Source organism: Ursus maritimus, unplaced genomic scaffold (assembly GCF_017311325.1).
Source record: "Ursus maritimus isolate PB19 unplaced genomic scaffold, ASM1731132v1 scaffold_34, whole genome shotgun sequence".
In the NCBI taxonomy this organism is placed as follows: Eukaryota; Metazoa; Chordata; class Mammalia; order Carnivora; family Ursidae; genus Ursus; species Ursus maritimus.
The window spans coordinates 23,278,605-23,298,578 of record NW_024426008.1 but is presented as its reverse complement, the minus strand read 5'-3'; the positions used below and the strand labels follow the sequence as shown (position 1 = coordinate 23,298,578).

General features: G+C 36.1%; 1 protein-coding gene and 1 pseudogene across 3 annotated transcripts in view; one reads left to right on the top strand and one right to left on the bottom strand.

Moving 5' to 3' along the window:
- The window catches only part of JAK2 (Janus kinase 2), a 208,896-nt gene that overhangs the window by 75,062 nt on the left and 113,860 nt on the right, over nt 1-19,974 (bottom strand). For all 3 annotated transcript variants that reach the window (XM_040620303.1, XM_040620304.1, XM_040620305.1), the window contains one exon: nt 9,836-10,086. In XM_040620303.1, the coding sequence (XP_040476237.1) occupies nt 9,836-10,061 (226 nt within the window). In that variant the 5' untranslated portion in view covers nt 10,062-10,086. The remainder of the gene's footprint in view (nt 1-9,835; nt 10,087-19,974) is intronic.
- Nucleotides 7,458-7,548, top strand: LOC121100152 (annotated as a pseudogene).

The following is a 19,974-nucleotide window of genomic DNA, read 5'->3' as shown; positions in this document are numbered from 1 at the left end:
ATCTCAGAATTAACTTAACCAGAGACGTAAAGGATCTATATTCTAGAAATTACAAATCACTCTTGAAAGACATTGAAGAAGACACAAAAAGATGGAAAACTATTCCATGCTCATGGATCGGAAGAATAAATATAGTTAAAATCTCTATGCTACCCAGAGCAATCTACACTTTCAATGCCATGCCGATCAAAATACCAATGACAGTTTTCAAAGAACTGGAACAAACAGCCCTTAAATTTGTGTAGAACCAGAAAAGGCCCTGTATCGCCAAGGAATTGTTGAAAAGGAAAAACAAAGCTGGGGGCATCACAAAGCCGGATTTCAAGCTATACTACAAAGCTGTGATCACAAAGACAGCATGATACTGGCACAAAAACAGACACATAGACCAATGGAACAGAATAGAGAACCCAGAAATGGACCCTCAGCTCTTTGGGCAACTAATCTTTGACAAAGCAAGAAAAAACATCCAGTGGAAAAAAGACAGTCTCTTCAATAAATGGTGCTGGGAAAATTGGACAGCTATATGCAAAAGAATGAAACTTAACCACTCTCTCACACCATACACAAAGATAACCTCCAAATGGATGAAAGACCTTGATGTGAGACAGGAATCCATCAAAATCCTAGAGGAGAACATAGGCTGCAACCTCTTTAACATTAGCCACTGCAACTTTTTTCATGACACATCTCCAAAGGCAGGAGAAACAAACAAACAAACAAAAAATGAACTTGTGAGACTTGATCAAGATAAAAAGCTTCTGCACAGCCAAGGAAACAGTCAAAAAAACCAAGAGGCAGCCCAAGGAATGGGAGAAGATATCTGCAAATGACACTACAGATAAAAGATTAGTATCTAAGATCTACAAAGAACTTCTCAAACTCAATACACGTGAAATAAATAATCAAATCAAAAAATGGGCAGAAGATATGAACAGATGCTTTTCCAATGAAGACATACAAATGGCTAACAAACGCATGAAAAAATGTTCAAAATCATTAGCCAGCAGGGAAATTCAAATCAAAACCACATTGAGATACCACCTTACGCCAGTTAGAATGGCAAAAATGGACAAGGCAGGAAACAACAATGTTGGAGAGGATGTGGAGAAAGGGGATCCCTCTTACACTGTTGGTGGGAATGCAAGTTGGTACAGCCACTGTGGACAACAGTGTGGAGGTCCCTTAAAAAGTTAAAAATTGAGCTACCCTATGATCCAGCTACTGCACTACTGGGTATTTACCCAAAGATACAGACGTAGTGAAGAGAAGGGCCATATGCACCCCAATGTTCATAGCAGCACTGTCCACAATAGCCAAATTGTAGAAGGAGCCGAGACGCCCTTCAGCAGATGACTGGATTAAGAAGATGTGGTCCATACATACAATGGAATATTACTCAGCCATCAAAAAGAACGATTAAACAACATTTGCAGCAACATGGACGGCACTGGAGGAGATAATGCTAAGTGAAATTAGTCAAGCAGAGAAAGACAAGTATCATATGGTTTCACTCATTTATGGAACATAAGAAGTAGGAAGATCAGTAGGAGAAGAAAGGGAAGAAGGAAGGGGAATAAAAAGAAGGGGGAATGAACCATGAGAGACTATGGACTCTGGGAAACAAACTGAGGGCTTTAGAGGGGAGGCCGGTGATGGGTATTAAGGAGGGCACATACTGCATGGTGCACTGGGTGTTATACGCAAGTAATGAATCATGGAACCTTACATCAAGAACTTGGGATGTATTGTATGGTGACTAACATAATAAAAAATTATTATTAATAAATGCAAAATAAAAGTGAAAATGGCAAAAATGGATATAAGTTATTCACAACAGAGCAAATACATGAGTAATAATAATTAATAAACATGTGAAAGGATGGTAATACCTAGTATTGAAAAAAAATGCAAAATAAAATTATGTGATATCACTTTATATGATTCAGCTAGCACAAATAAGAGGGATAACATCTAGGTCTGATTAGGTGATAGTGTAAAGGGACTATGTTATGTAATTGCTAGAAATGTCAACCTTTCAACCCAGCAATGTACCCCTCAAAGCACAATACAGTAAGAAAATGTAAAATCAAGAGTAGAAAAATCGAAAAAATTATGGTAGTACAATCCATGGAGCAAAGTATTAGGAAACTCAATAAAAAGAATTAGTGCAAAAGTGTGTGGCTTAAACAGATTTTTCACAATGTATGTTTTTGTGATAAAGGCAAGAAGCATAAAATATGATTTCATTTTATAAAATAATAACCTAAAAATCCTAATGACTGTGTGTATAGGAGGGAGGGGGATTATGTTTCTATATATATTTATATGATCATGTAAAAAACTATAGAAGGAATCACAAGAGATTATTGCCCCGGTTACTAGGATGGGACAGAGGGAAAAGGAAGGTTAAGAGTACAGTAGAGAAAAACCTTCTTTTTAAAAAATAATTCATTAAATAAAAATGGTAAGTCCTCATGTCAAAAAAAAAAAAAAGGAAACAGGAAAAAGAAATAAAAAAAGATACTAATCAATACGAAAATAAGAGTTCATCACATAAATCACCTTGAAACTATAAAGAATGATGGCTTGTCATCCTCTGAATTTTAAAATAACCATGACAGGAAATAATGCCATTCAAATAACTTGAGAAATAGTTATTTTATCTGAATACTATTTTGATCTAGGCTAATTATGCACTAAAAAATACTTTAAACTTGAAAATTTGAATAACATCATCCAATCAACGAAGTAGTTAGCATGGTAATCTCACGTCTCAGTGCCTTGCACATATTACTTCCTTTATCTACCTACCACCTCTCCTCTCCCCACAAAATACTTCACACAGCCAGTGTTCTAGGTATATGAGAGACAGAACAGGGGATGAAAATGTCCAGGAAAGGGCCATAATAGACCTGATATGAGATGACCCTGGGAAGAGAAAACACTGGGAAGAGAATCTTAACAAAAAAGTAGCATTTAGTTTAAATGTAATCATGCAAACAAAACCGTATATGGAACCATTACTCTTAGCATATGATAACAGGGATTTTTTTAAAAGAAGACAATGGTCATGATTTTCAAACAATAGCATAATCATACAAAGCAGGAAAAGTGAATTCATATCAATGAATCACCAGGATTTTTTTAAAATGATGAATAATGATTTCTTCAAATTGGACTGCATACCTTAATTATAGGTATTATGAATGTATTTATATAAATTGGCACAAAAGGGTCAGAAAAAGTGGGATACACACCAAAAGAAAAATGGTCAAGTCAGCCCTGCAAACAAATAACAAAAGAAAGTGCTTATAGTCATGTTTAGTCACACTGGTATCTTACTCCAAAATGGCAATTATATATTAATACTTATTTCATTTTTCTTAGTTCATGTTAATTGGGTTTTCCTAGAAAGCATGAAAAAGCAATGACGTTGTATTTGAGATATACATTATATCGAAAAAATAGGACCACACAGAAACCTTAGTCATTTTTAACTCTTTCTTTCCCTATACACCAAGTCCAAATTATTTGTATTTTTACTTATTAAAAGCACTTTAATGTGCTTCTTATTTTCCAAGCCATTATAACTGTGATTCAGTTCCATATCATTCTAGAGCAATAGTCATCATCCCACTAATATTAACAAAGTCCCTATTCCATAATAAGCACAGGAGGAGTACAGGAAATACAAAACTAAAAATAGTGCCCAACTTTAAGGATCTCATGTTGTAGCAGATGACTCAGTGACGCCACTGGGGAACTACAATTCAAAAGAGTAAGTGCAATGACAGTAAAGACCATAAGAAAACAAAGTAGTACAGGGGAGAGATGAAAGATTCTTTGCTTGACCAAATTTTAGCAAGGCTCCTCTGAACCCTCCCCAACAAGGCTCATACATGTTCTTCCATGTAGAATCAAGTTTTAGCAAGAATCCTGCTAAGTGTATTTAGCAAGAGTTCCCCACCTTTAATATCCAATCAAACTCCCCACCTCTATTATCCACCAGATGATATCTGATCACCTTGGCCTGCCTACAGCAAGAATCATATTAGGTTGGTTGACCCAGAATCCCCCCCAGACTTGATGTCTACTCTTAGTAATTTTCCATTCACCAATGCCCCCGTCAATCTTTCTCATTGGCTATAAAACCTCATCTGTTCAGGCTGTATTCAGTCAAGCTCGCTTCTATACTGGAATATCTTCCCTATTACAATGGTTTATTAAGTAAAATACATTTTCATCCCTTTAACTTCTATTCAGCTCTGGTTTTAACAGAGGTAAAAGCATTTATCAAGAGAGTCAAATGAAGTAAAGACTTCAGTAAAGGCTTCTAAAGAGGTAATACATAAACTGAAAACACATGAGGATTTAGTTATTCTATGTAATTGCAGGCAGAATACATAAAATGTATACAAACACAGAGGATCAGCTGTAAATGCTCCTGAAGCTAAAACAGCTAAACAGAAAAGAAAAGAGAGGTGCTATATGGCATAGAGCTACAGACAGGATGAGTATATAACCTGGCTGGACCACGGTAGGTTTGGTTTGTCTACTGTTCCAGCATAATTATTAACAGCATATCTTTTCACCTCAAAAGTATGCCAGTTTAAACAATGATAACCTATATAGCATTAGCTTAAAGTCTGATATGAGTTAAGTCTGAGCTCAGCCATTTACTAGCTAGGCAAACTTGTGGTAGTTAATCTAAGCTTATACTTCCATCATCTAAAGAATAAGGACAGAAAACTAAATTCACAGGATAGTTAGAAGGATAAAATGCCATAATATGAATAAAGTACTTAGCAAAGTACATGGCACATAACATGGGTTCCACTGTAAAGAACCCAAGAGTATATTCTAACTGGGCTTCATAAACTATATAAATAGGTTTTTTTTCTTCTCCCTAACTAAATGAGCTAGAATGAGCTATACCAGTACTTTTCAAAATTTAATGTTCATCATTATAACAACCTGGAGACTGTCTTTTGGTTCCATGGTTTATGTTGAAAAGCATGGTTTTGTTGAAAAAGAAAGTTTCTTATTCACTGATTTGGGATGGGGCCTGAGATAATGCATTTCTAACAACCTCCCCGGTGATACTGATGCTACTAAACCATGGACCAACAGATGGATTTAACAGCACACAATATACTACAGAAGATAGAATTAGTCAACACGAAAACAAGTCAATAAAAAGTACCCAAATCGAAGGACAAAAAAATAACAGAACGGAAATAACTGAAGAGAGTATAAAAGGCATTTAAGACCTGTCAAACGGATCTAATTCACATGTAACAGAATGGCCAAGAATTTTCCAAAGCTAAACGGATACTGACCTACAAATTCAGCAAGATCAGAGAGCCCAAAGCAAAATGAAGACAAAGAAAACAACACATAGGTACACCACAAACAGCTGAAGATGAACAACAGAAAGAAAAATCTTAAAAGTAACCAGAGCATAGAAACATATTACCTTCAAAGAAGAAATAAAAGACTAATAGGTAGCTTTTCAACAAAAACCATGGAAGCCAAAAGACAATGAATGAATAGGACATGTTAAGAACACTGAATGAAAGGGCAGGGCGGGGGGGGAGGCCAACCAAGAATTCTATACCTTGTGACAATATCTTTCAAAAACAAAAACAAAACAAAACAAAAAGCAAAAAGAAAAGACATTCTCAGATGAATAAGAGCTGAAGGTGTCTGTCAGCAGCAGACCTGCAATACCGAAATACTAAAAGGAGTTCTTTAGGCCGAAGGAAAATGATGACAGACGGAAGCATGGGAGTACAAGAAAGAATAAAGAACAAGGGAAAGGGTAAATACAAAAGAATGACTATTAAAGCAACAATAATGTAAGTGCCCTGTGGTGTTTATGATGTCTACAGAAGTAAAACAACAATAGTACCAAAAGTGAAGAGAAGTAAATGGAGTTAAACTGCTCTCAAGTTCTTGACTTGTTTAGAAAATTATAACACACTAGGCTTAAGATTGTAATAAGCCAAAAATGTACATTGTGATAGCTAGGGTAACCCTAAAAGAACAGTACAAAAACTCTAACACAACATCTAATAAAAGAGATTTTTAAAAAATTAAAAATACAACAATCTTGAAAAAGAACAAGAAAGTTGGAAAACTCACACTTCCTGATTATAAAACTTAACTACAAAGCTATAATAATGCAGAGAGTATGGTACTGGCATTAAGACATATAGACAGCAGAACCGAAAATCCAGAAACAAACCCACTCATGTATGGCCAAATGATACTTTGGAAGGGTTCTGAGACTACTGAGCAGGGAAATCATATCTTCTTCATCAAATGGAGCTGGGATTTGCATGTAGATATCCATTTGTTACTGGCTTTTTACACTTCCTATAATATTTACAAGGTTCATCCGTGTTGTATCATGTATTTGATACTATTTAGCTGAATATTATTCAGCCATAAAAGAATAATGTACTAATACATGGTACGACATAGATGAATCTTATAAACACTATATAAAGTGGAAGAAGTCAGTAACACATAGATACTCACATGCAAAAGAATGACACTGGACCTGTACCTCAAACCAGCTGCAAAAATGAACTCAAAGTGAAGAAAACTACAACAATAAAACTCCTAGAAGAAACTACAAGGGCAAATCTTCATGAACTTGGATTTGGTAATGGATTCTTAGATATGACACAAAAACACAAGCAACAACAACAAAAATAATAAACAAGGTTTCATTAGAATGAAAAATCTGTGCTTCAAAGGACACTACCAGATTCAGACAGTGAAAAGACAAAACATAAAATGGGAGAAAAGACTTCCAAATCATATATTCGATACAGATCTGTATCTAGAAAATACAACTATTAACTCAACAACAAACAAACAAAAAGCCTTTTAAAAAGTGGACAAAGGATATGAATAGACATTTCTCCAAAGACGCACAAACTGCCAATAAACGATGCAAAGATACTAAAAAAATTGGTAATCAGGAAAAAAAATCAAAACTACAATAAGATAGCATTTTATACCCATTAGAATGGATATAAGTTTTATAAGGTCATATAACAAGTGTTATCAGGGATGTGGAGTAATCAGAACCCTGACACACTACTGGTATGAATATAAAATGGTGCAGCCACTTTGGAAAACAGTCTGGGAGTTCCTCAAAAAATTAAACATAGAGTTACCATTTGACCCATAATTCCACTTCTGGGTATACACACAGAAGTAAAATTGTCTGTCCACACTGTACACAACATTGTACACAATGTTCACAGGAATATTATTTATGATAGACAAAGACTAAAAGAGCCAAAATGTCCAGCAAATGATCAATGGTTAAATAATGTGTGGCATCATCCATACAGTAGCATATTCTTCAGCCATAAAAGAATGAAGTGCTGACAGATGGTACAATATGGATGAACTTCACAAAAATTGTATGAGTAGAATACTCTGGAGTTTCTCTTCAGATCACATAAATCTTTCACCTTTTACTAAAGATTTCCATGGCAGGGGGCTATTATATATGAGTATAAAAAGCTAGTAAGAAAAGGCCACATATTATATGATCCCATCTATATGAAATATCTAGACAAACAAATGTATTGAGACAGAATATAGATTAGGGGATGCCTGAGGCTGGAGAGGGATGAGGGGGTTGAAGAGTGATAGCCAATAAACACAGAGTTTCTTTTGGGGTGAAAAAATGTTCTAAAAGTGACTGGTGATATTAAAAACCACTGAAAGGTACACTTTTAAAAGTATGAAATGTATGATATGTGAATCATTTATCATTAACATTTTTTCAAAAAAACACAATGAGATACAACTTCACACCCACTAGTATGTCATTCATCAAAAAGACAGGTAATAACGAGTGTTGACCAGGATGCAGAAAAACTGGGACCTTCATACACTGCTGGTAGAAATGTAAAATGATGTAGGTGCCTTGAAAATATTCTGGCAGTTCCTCACAAAGTTACAATATGACTCAGGAATTCAACTCCTTGTCACAAAAAAACACATATGGTATGATTCCGTTTGAATGTTCCAAATAAATTCTTAGAGATATAAGTAGAGTTGTTGTTGGGGGAGCTGGGAAAGAAATGGAAAATAATTTCGATGGGTAAGTGGTTTCCTTCTGGGGGTGCTGAAAACTGATATGATAGTTGCATGGTTCTGTGAATATACTAGAAATATTGGACTTTTTAACGAAGGAAGAAGAAAGAAAAGGAGGAGAAGATCTCAAAAGCAGCTAAGTAAATCACCAATTACCTAACCACGTGCCAGAACGAAGTCCATTACTATTTAAAGAATACAACAGGGACACCTGGGTGGCTCACTCAGTTAAGTGTCTGCCTTTAGCTCAGGTCATGATCCTAGGGTCCTGGGATCGAGTCCCACATCGGGCTCTTTGCTCAGTGAGGAGCCTGCTTCTCCCTCTGCCTGCCTCTCCCCCTGCTTGTGCAGCATGCTCTCTCTCTCTCTGACAAATAAATAAAATCTTTTAAAAAAAAGCTACTTCTGAAAGAACAAAAGAGAAAGAAAGAAAGAAAGAGAGAGAGAGAAAGAAAGAAAGAAAGAAAGAAAGAGAGAGAGAGAGAAAGAAAGAAGGAAGGAAAAGAAAAATCCAGCAGGCAACAATGTAAATTGCAAATTTATATCACAATACCCAGCATCCAACCAAAAATTGTAGGCATTCAAAAAAGCAGGAAAATATGACCTAAAACCAGAAGAAACATCAATCAGTAGAAGGATACCTGGAAATGACAGAGATGGTAGAATTACCAATTAACAAAGTTAAATCAGGTACTGCAATATATTTCATCTAGTAAAGAAGGTAGAGCAAAACATGAACATGATGAGGCAATGGAAATTATTAAAAAGCAATCCAAATAAAGCTTCTAGAGTAAAAACTGCAGAAAAAAGATAAGCAGACGTGAAGACATAGCAATAGAAACTTACCATTTTGCCCTAGTACCCCAAAATTTACATCCTTTTCACATTCAAAATATATTCACTCCATCCAGCAGCCCCAAAAGTCTTAACTCATTCCAGCATCAACTCGAAAGTCTCAAGTTCACAGACTCATCTGAATATCAACTAAAGCATATTTGGGTGAGACTCAAGGTACCATTCATTCTTAAGCAAACTGCACTCCTGTGAATCTGTGAAATCGAACAATTTAAATGCTTCCAAAATATGATGCTAGGACAGGCATAAGATAGACATTTCTCCTCCAAAAGCGAGCAGAATAAAAGGAGTGACAGGTCCCAAGCAAGTCTAAAACCAAACAGGGCAAATTCCATTAGACCTAAGGCTCAAGAATAATCCTCTCTGACATGACAATCTGTTCTCCTTGTCCACCAGGGCAGAGGTCTTGCCTACAGGACACACTGGGACAAGGTTTCTGTCCTTGTAGCTTTACCAAAGGTTAGCCCCAATGCTTCCGGCTGCCCAGCCCCAGTGGATTTGTGGGGCTCCATCCTTTGAAATCATGCTCCCTGGGCCTGTGCACTCTTCCCTGCTGGAAACGCACACTCCATCAAGGTTTACCACCTGAACCCTGTGGCGGGCAGCGGCTGGACTTCGAGAGCTGCACCTGGGGCAACCAAGGAGCTCAGCACCTACAAAGCCCTCAGTGTGAGGCAGCACCAGGCAGCAAGCAGGTCTCCAAGCTCTGGCAGCTCTTGCTTTGAAAGCATACTGCCATATAAGCATTTTTAAAGATAAAAAATAATACATTATATATGTACATGGCATTAGAGTAGCATAATTGAAGTGATGATCTATTAACAAGGAGAAAATAATTTTTTAAGGTATTTACCACAAGCTTTAGAAGCAGCAACACAAATATCTTCCGCAACATACTCCCCAGTTGGAAACTTCAGATACTCTCCTTCAGCTTTCTCAAGAGAATGATAAAGATACACCTGTAGGAGCGGTTCTATGTCCTTCACGGGATTAGCGTTTCCAGGAATATCACCATTCTGATGTACAGGAGATACGGATGTTCCTTCCATTTCTGTCATTGTAAGGCAAGCCATTCCCATGCAGAATTTTTTTCAGAACATTTGCCTATTAAGAAAAAAACAGTAAGTTACAAAAGAAAGTGATACTGATAAGGCATCCCTCATATACAAAGAAGGCTTCACTGAAAGCAGTGACTTTGTTAAATTCATTAACTGAATAAATATTGTGTACTACTATATACAAAGCACAGTGAGAGACATTGACATTATAAACTTCCTGTGGACAAGGACCATAAAGCTGAAGTTTACAACTTAACTGAGGAAACCGAATACAGACATGTAATATTAACAAAACAAACAACAAAATTAGTCACAGGCAACAGGAGAAGGGATCCCACTAGGCAACATAAATTCTCAATAAATGAATTACTGTGACAATTGCTCATTGGTGTCTAGAGGGGGTAAATAACATTTCAAACTGGGTTTAAACTGGTGAGTTTTATTAGAGAGGTCACATTTAAAAACTGATTCTGTACAACAGACTGGATTTATATGAATGACAGAGTAGAACTGTGCTGAGAAGTAGGAAGGTACAAGATCTATTCTAATTTACTGGGCTGAAGTACAGTATTTAAGAAGTTATACCATTTAGGAAAGGATTTTTAAAAAAGATATTTGTGGCAAACTGCAACTACATACCCAAAATACATTTTTCCTTCTTCCTTGATAGAGCCCAATTTCTTTGGGGAGAGCAACATACTCTCCAAAGAACTGTACTTCCCCACAGATGGATAGCCATGTGAACCAGTTTCAACAAATTAGATTTAAGTGGAGGTTGCTTGGTGGTACTTCCAGGAGCACTCCTTAAAAGGAGGCTGACTTGGCTTCCCTTCTGCTTTTTGCTTTCCCCCCTTTACTTTCTTCCTACCTGCCTCTGAGCATAAATATAGGGTAGGACAGTCACTTTAAAACCATGAAGCAACCAGGAAGGAAATGACAAAAGAATAAAAGACCTAGCAAACTTAAGCATCCAAATCAATGTCGAGAATCACCTATCTACCACCAAACATCTTATAATTTGTAAATGAATGCAATCTTAACTGTTATAACGTGCAAAACTAAGAAAACTCTGAATATCAGATCAAAGAATTTAAGGGGCATTTGGCTGGTTCAGTTGGTAGAGTGTGCAACTCTTAATCTCAGGGTCGTGAGTTCAAGCCACACGTTGAGCATGGAACTCAATAAATAAATACATAAATAAATAGATCAGATCAAAGAAGTTAAACATTATCCTACAGTCAATGATCAATGAGAAAGCTGAAACCGAAACAGTTAAAAAGCTACTTCAATAGTCTGGATAGTAGTAAGATCCTGAACTGAAACCGCCAACAGTTGAATGATGAATGGTAATGTGACAGCAAGAATTCAGGCAACCTGGTAACAAACTGAATACAGAAGAAGCCAGGAGTCCAGGTATGGGATGAGTAAGTCACAGGAGTAAAAGGCACAGCACAGAGATTACAGTTAATACTATTGTAACAGCGTACAACAGTGTCATAGTGCTGATGGCTAAGCTTGTGGTGAGCACAACGTAACGTATAGAGATGCTGAATCACTATGCTGCACACCTGATACTAATGCAACACTGTGTACAACTATACTCAAATTTAAAAAAGGTGTTTTTAAAGCCAGGAGTAAAAGACAGCGGGAAGATTTCAGGTTTGGGAGATCTATAATACCATTAACGGAAACGAGGAAATGAACACTTTGCCCCTTGACACTGGCAGGTGAGGAGAATCAAGACTGCTGCTTTACGCACTTTTGTTTAGAAATGAAAGTAGGGCAATTACACAATAATTTAGCTAGCAGCTAAAACATGAGATTGATATTTGAAACAGCTAAAAATCTGACCACCTTTCACATAGATGTACTCATTTATTTTTTTTTTAAAGATTTTATTTATTTATTCGACAGAGATAGAGACAGCCAGCGAGAGAGGGAACACAAGCAGGGGGAGTGGGAGAGGAAGAACCAGGCTCACAGCAGAGGAGCCTGACGTGGGGCTCGATCCCACAACGCCGGGATCACGCCCTGAGCCGAAGGCAGACGCTTAACCGCTGTGCCACCCAGGCGCCCCTACAGATGTACTCATTTAAATCACGAGCAGAGCCATGTGAAGGGAGAAAGGGAAAGTGATAGCAAACATCTGCATACAGCATTTACTGACTGCCAAGCACTATACTAAGTATAGACATTAGAGGAATGAAAAACTATGATTAAGTGAAACGCAAGGTGAAATTTAGCTCTGTTTCTAACTATAAGGACCTTAATCGATTAGAGGAAATACTAGAGTTAATACTTAGTTCTTCAAATAACTGGGGACTTCCAGTGAGTAGAGAAAAAAGAAACAAGAAACTGGCAATTGTTAAAACCACAAGATTTTTTGAAGTCCACCTGCTATTGAATACACAAACCTAAACAATTTTAATTCGTTCAAAAATAACAATTTTTAAAAATTTTTTTTCATTTATTACACTCTTTTTTACTCAAGTAGAGAACACCATCTAAAATGAACTCCTAGCCATTAAGAGGCAAATTTGCAAGAATTTCATCAATTTGTGCTCACCATTGTTTTGGATCCTATGCTTTCCTTCTGAACTTTTTTCTGCTGAAATGTGTCTTTTAGACTGGTATCCAAGATCTATAAAGAACTTCTCAAACTCAATACATGAGAAACAAATAATCAAATAAAAAAATGGGCAGAAATCAGGGAAATTCAAATCAAAACCACATTGAGATACCACCTTACGCCAGTTAGAATGGCAAAAATGTACAAGACAGGAAACAACAAATGTTGAAGAGGATGTGGAGAAAGGGGATCCCTCTTACACTGTTGGTGGGAATGCAAGTTGGTACAGCCACTGTGGACAACAGTGTGGAGGTCCCTTAAAAAGTTAAAAATTGAGGTACCCTATGATCCAGCAATTGCACTACTGAGTACTTACCCCAAAGAGACAGACATGGTGAAGAGAAGGGCCATACGCACCCCAATGTTCATAGCAGCATTGTCCACAATAGCTAAATTGTGGAAGGAGCCGAGATGCCCTTCAACAGATGACTGGATTAAGAAGATGTGGTCCATATATACAATGGAATATTACTCAGCCATCAGAAAGATTACCCAACATTTGCAGCAACATGGACGGGACTGGAGGAGATAATGCTAAGCGAAGTAAGTCAAGCAGAGAAAGACAATTATCATATGGTTTCACTCATTTATGGAACATAAGAAATAGCAGGAAGATCAGTAGGAGAAGGAAGGGAAGAATGAAGGGGGGGTAAACAGAAGGGGGAATGAACCATGAGAGACTGTGGACTCTGGGAAACAAACTGAGGGCTTCAGAGGAGAGAGAGGTGGGGGATTGGGATAGGCCGGTGATGGGTAGTAAGGAGGGCACGTATTGCATGGTGCCCTGGGTGTTATACGCAAATAATGAATCATGGCAACTACATCAAAAACTAAGGATGTACTGTATGGTGACTAACATAACATAAAAAAAATTATTATTAAAAAAAAAAAAAAAAGAAATGTGTCTTTTAGTAAGTCTCTCGAGGCCCTAATGATTTTTTAGTTGTAGTCTGTTTGAAAAAAACCTTTTTCCTACCATACTGAAATATAACTGACAAAATTATAAGACACTAAGAGTATATGACATGATGATTTACATTGTATACACTGTGAAATGATTCCCTAGCACTGAGTTAGCACATCAGTCAGCTCATGAAGGTACTTTTTTTTACTCCAGTGAGGACACTTAACTTCTATTTTCTGAGAAAAATGTCAATTATACAATACAATTTTCACAACTATAGTCAAATTATATTAGATCTTTAAAACTTATCTATCTTATAACTGAAAATCTATAGCCTTTTACCAATTTCTCTCAAATCCCAGCCCCTAGCAAGATTTTCCTACCATCTGTTTCTTAAAGTTAGACTCTTTTAAAATTACACATATAAGTGGTACCATGCAGTATTTGTCATTCTAACTTATTTCACTTGCCCCTGAGATTCTTGCACGTTGTTGCAAATAATGTGTACTCCTTTTTCAAGGCTGAATAATATTCCTCTGTGTATCTGTGTACATACTTCCTTCTTCTTGATTTGTTTTTGATATCCTATACAAACCCATACAACCTACTGATAACAATTATAAACTCTAGAACAAAACTACCCTAAAAACACTGAAGACATTGACAAGCAAACAAAAGCAGACAGGAGCTGGAGGAGATGTGACCCTCGACCGAAGGGAAAACACTGAAGTCCACATTTATCCATCTTTTATCCTGAGGGAACTACAAAGTCTTTGTAGTGCCCAAGTGGTTGCTGGAAAAGAGGACAGAGCTCTTATACAAAGCTGTAGTCTTACTGGCTAGAAGAATCAAGGAATAAACTTTGGAGCTGCTAAATCAGATAGAAATTGAAGGCAGAAATCCTGGGGAAAAAAAAGAGAGTTGAGGGGCTGACTCCTGAATCCACATGCATGTGATGAAAATCCAAAAAGCCCAGGGAGAGGGAATAAAAGAAATCTAGAAATCTAAAAGAAATAGGAAGAGATTTCATTAGCTACCTGTCCTGGAGAATCAGAGTTTGGATGTAGAAAGAATTGGTAAACACTCAGCCTTTTCATTGAAACTCCAGAAAAGCTACATTTGAGGAACAGGAGCCACATACCAGAAATAAGGACAAAACTGGAATGGACAGTCCTAACAAAGCCTAATATCAAGTCTCCACAGGATCAAGGTGAACTTCTAGCTGTTAGAACAAAGCTCTACACTTTGAAGAAAGACTGAAATCCACATCACCCAGAGTTTATACAAGATATCATCCACAACAGACAACAGTCAACTGGAACTTATTTAACATAAAGAAAAAATGTGATATAGAGTCAAGAGATAAAATATGTAGAAATGGACTGACTGCAAACTCAAATGTTGGAATTTATTTTATAAAATATGTTTACTATGATACACGTGTAGAAGAATCTACATTAAAAGATAAATGCATGAAGATATAGAAACCATAGGACTTCTACAATACTGAGCAATCTAACACATGTGAACAAGACAGAAGAAATATCTGGAAAAATATTCGATAAATTTTTTCTAAATTTGAAAACCTCAAACCATGACTACAAACAGTTCATGTATCCCCAATTCGTAAAAATCCATATCTAGGGGCGCCTGGGTAGCGCAGTCGTTAAAGCGTCTGCCTTTGGCTCAGGGCGTGATCCTGGCGTACCGGGATCGAGTCCCACATCAGGCTCCTCTGCTATGGGCCTGCTTCTTCCTCTCCCACTCCCCCTGCTTGTGTTCCCTCTCTCGCTGGCTGTCTCTCTCTGTCAAATAAATAAATAAAATCTTTAAAAAAAAAAAATCCATATCTAGCCATATCATAATCAAATTGCTAAAAATCAAAGAGAAAAATCTTAAAAGTAGCCATATACATACAGGAGAGCCACGATAAGACTTACAACTGACATCTCTTCAGAAACAATGGAGGCTGGCAGACAATATGCTGCTGGGGAGGAAAAGGAGATGTTTAACCTAAAATTCTATAGTCCACAAAAATGACCTTTAAAATTTAAGATAAACAAATATATTTTCAGATAAATGGATGCTGAGAGAACACATCGCCAAAAAAAAAACCCCCAAACTTTAAGAAATGCTAAAAAAAAGTTCTCTGGATTAAGGCAAATGATACCAGATGCGAACTTAGATTTGTAGAATGGAATGGAGACCTCAAAAATAGTAAATACGTGGGTAATTATAACATTCTATTTTTCTTTCCTTTCTTAAATTCTTTAAAAGACCATTAACAAGTGTTTAAAAGCATGATAACAATGTACAGTGAAATTTATAATAGATGTAAAAGCAAAAGAGATGACAAAAGTAGCCAAAAGGATGAAAAGGAGTAAAATAAAAAGTACATGTGAATAAATTCATGAGAGCTTGGAAAAATAAGAAACAGTGCTATCAGCAAAATCCGAAATTTCAAAGAACTGATGGAAGATAAAAAGTAGACAGGAACAGATGACAGAGACAGTAGAATGGAGGAAATAAAGACTCTATTTAAAATACACACAGAAGAAGGTATTAACAGGCATTAAAAATAGTCTACACAAACAAAAACCATAAATACGCAGTGATAATCAAGGATCATCATATATTGGAGGTGAAGGGGGACAGGAAAAAAAGCATAAAAGAGGAGGGGGAAAATGAGCAGCAAAACAGCTAACTCCAGAAGAAACAAAGATAATACAGTGTTTTTAAAAATTCTCCTTGGGATGAATACCTATCATTTACATCGATGTGGATGGAACTGGAGGGTATCATGCTAAGTGAAATAAGTCAATCAGAGAAAGACAATTATCATATTGTTCATATGGGGAATATAAGAAATAGCACAGAGGATCATAGGGGAAGGGAGGAAAAACTGAATGGGAGGAAACCAGAGAGGGAGACAAACCATGAGAGACTCTTGATTCTGGGAAACAAACTGAGGGTTGCGGAAGGGAAGCTGGGGGTGGGGGGTTGGGGTAACTGGGTGATGGGCAATAAGGAGGGCACATGATGTGTTGAGCGCTGGGTGTTATACACACTGATGAATCACTGAACACTACACCTGAAACTAATGATGTACTATATGTTGGCTAATTGAATTTAAATTTAAAAAATTATCCTTAATATCCTCAGAGAGATTAGGAATATTTTGAAAACATAAAGCATCATTAAAGGTTCATTTAAAAGGAGCAGATAAAGAAAATAGTTAGCTACAAAAAAATTATGACAATTCAATGAAAACACTGAATAATACAACTGAAGATATCAAATAATTTGGAAGGCAAATTCAAGACAAACTCCTGATCTCCTAGATCAAGAGAGAGAAATATGAGCAAAAAACTAAGAAAGAGGGGGGCAATAATCAAGAAAGTGTAACTCTAAGAGCGCTAGATGGAAGAAAAAAGAACATAAACAAGAAAAAACATTTAGAAATCAAAAGAAATTTCACTGGTGTTAAAGATGCCTAGGTTCACAGTAAAGAATCTTCTGAGAGGAGATAAGGTTTGGTTTTAAAAAGATTTTTACTTACACAGATAAAAATAAACAGTCAGAACACCAAAGATAACAAGGAAACTCTAAAAGAGTTCAAATTTTAACTCTGAGTACTCAGAGCTTCCACCTATACATATAAATATGGCTCATGAAAATACATATGCACTGAGATTGGTCTATCTTTAAATTCATACAAATGGGCCATTAGTGCTGCTCACCTATAAATTTGTATTTCCTGAATCCATTTACTCTCCCACTTTTCTAAACTATCTCAGACCTTAGCCTTTCTCCTCTATCACCAAAACTGCCACTCCAACTCCTAATTACCACCTCCTATATTTCACTGAAAAATATAGTCAAAAGAGAACACCAACGACACATCCTTTTCAAATGCACCTGGAATATTCCTGAAAGTAAACCACATGTTACACTATAATGCAATTCTCAACAAATACTAAAGGAATATACTCAAAATATGAACAATGGAGCAAGCAACCATTTTATCTCCATAAGACCCATACTGTTGGCTTAATGTTGTATATACTATGATTAATTTACATAATTCTTAAAAATACTGAAGAAATAACCACGCTGAGAAGATCACATAAAAAAGTGAAACCGACCTTTATCACTACCCACTCTTTTTACTCTCTGAATCAACACTCTTAACAATCTGATGAGAATTAATTAAGAAGTGCATTTAGAGATAGTCCAAGATGGCAGAGGAGTAGGAGACCTTAGTTTCATCTGGCCCCAGGAATTCAGCTACATAGCTATGCAATCATTCCGAACACCTGTGAACTCAACAGAGATCTAAGAAAAGAACAGCGCAACTCTACAAACAGAAAAAAGACCACCTTCTGCAAGGTGGGAGATGCGAAGTGAATCCGAGGCAATATATGAGGAAGATAAACCTTGAGGGGAGGGAGCCTCCATAAGCCTAACCAGAAAGTGATACAACAGTGGAGCACAAAATCAGAACTTTCCGAAGTCTCTGCTCTAGTGAGGGACGTCCCTGCCTGAAAGGTGCGCAGCTGGTGAAGTTGGGCAGAATCCTAGATGGGACAGTGTGGTCTCAGGAACCCTGGGTCACAGGAAGACCGGGGGTGCCTGAGTGTGGTAGAGTTCCCAGGCATTAGAATAGGGAAGTCGGGGGCCATCAGTGAGCCCAGGAGTGGGCTCTCAGCTCGGAGTAGCCATGTATCCTGGACCTTGGCAAGGTCGGGGAACTGCTCTCAGAGCAAGGGCCCAGCAAACAGTGTATTAAGAGCAGAAATCAGTGGTTGAAAAAAAAAAGTTGGCTTTTTAAACATTAATAAAATTGATAAAACACTAAAAATGATTTTTTAAAAAGAGAAAACATAAATGACCAATATCAAGAATTGGAAATTAGACACCATTATCAGAGTTTCAAATATTAAAAATATATATTAATATAGGAATATCCTCCATAATATTTGAAATTTTTGAAGAAATGAACAAGTTTACTGAGAAACACAACTTAACAAAACTGACAAAGGAAGAAAGATAATTTCAAAATTCTAATATTTATTAAATATACTGAATATATATCTTAAAACTCTTCCACAAAGAAAATTTAATACTCGTTGACTTTCTTAGTGAATTTTTCCAAACATCTCCAAGAATAAAGAACTTACACAAACTATTTCAGTAACTAGAAATTAGAAAACACTTCTCCACATATTTTAAGGATACAAACATAATACCAAAATGTAATAAGGTTGTGACAAGAAATATTATATGTAAATATCTCTTATAAACATATATGAAAAAAAACAATAAAATACTAGCACATTGAATCTAGTAGTATTTTAAAAAGCTAACAAATCCTGACTGGGTTCGTGTACCCCAGATATACAAAGTTATTTTAACATTCAAAAATCAATCAACAGAATTTACCACATATTAGAATACATGAGAAAAGTAATATATGACCATTTCAATAGATGTAGAAACTGACTGATGAAATTCAATAATGGTTTGTGATTAGAAACTCTCAGCTAAACTAGCTAAAAAGCAAACTTCCTCATTCTGATAAAAAGTAACTATGAAAGATCTTGAATTAAAATACCTAATGGTGCAATATTGATCTCATCCTTCTTGAATTCAAAAACTTAATATCTAACATCATGACTTCCACTCAACCTTTTAACGCTCAATAAGGCAAGAAACAGAAATAAAAGGTATAATGATTAGAAAGGAAGAAGTAATACTATCATATTCACAGATGATATGACTACATATGCAGAAAAATTTAAAGAATATAACATTAAGTGAATTTAGTAAGCATAGTACCTACAAAATCAATATACAAAACTTAATAATTGACTTCCTTATACCAGAAACAACTTAAAAAATGAAGATTAAAAACAGTATCACTAACAATAGTAACAAAAAGTCAAATCTTTAGGAATAAATCTATTGAAATATCTATAAGAATTCTGTAATAAAAACTATAAAACATTGTTAGAAAAAATAAAGGCCAGCTGAAGAATAGAACACATAGATATAAGACTACAGGAAAACTCAATATTGATCAGTTATCAACTCCTCTCTAAATTGATCTATAGATTCAACACAGTCCCAATTAGAATCTTGGCAGTTATGGGAATTTACAAGTTAACATCTACATGGAAGACAAAAGATTACAAGAGTCAAAATAATCTAGAAGAGCTAACATAGAAGATTTATGTGACCAGACATCAAGATTTACTATGAAGTTAGAGTAATTAAGTCAAGTTGGTATTGGCATAAATACAGAAAAATAGACCAAAGGAACAAACAGAGTTGAGAAAAATATCCACACATAAGGTAACCTAACTTAGAACATATGTATCAACTGCATTTTGGTGGAGAAA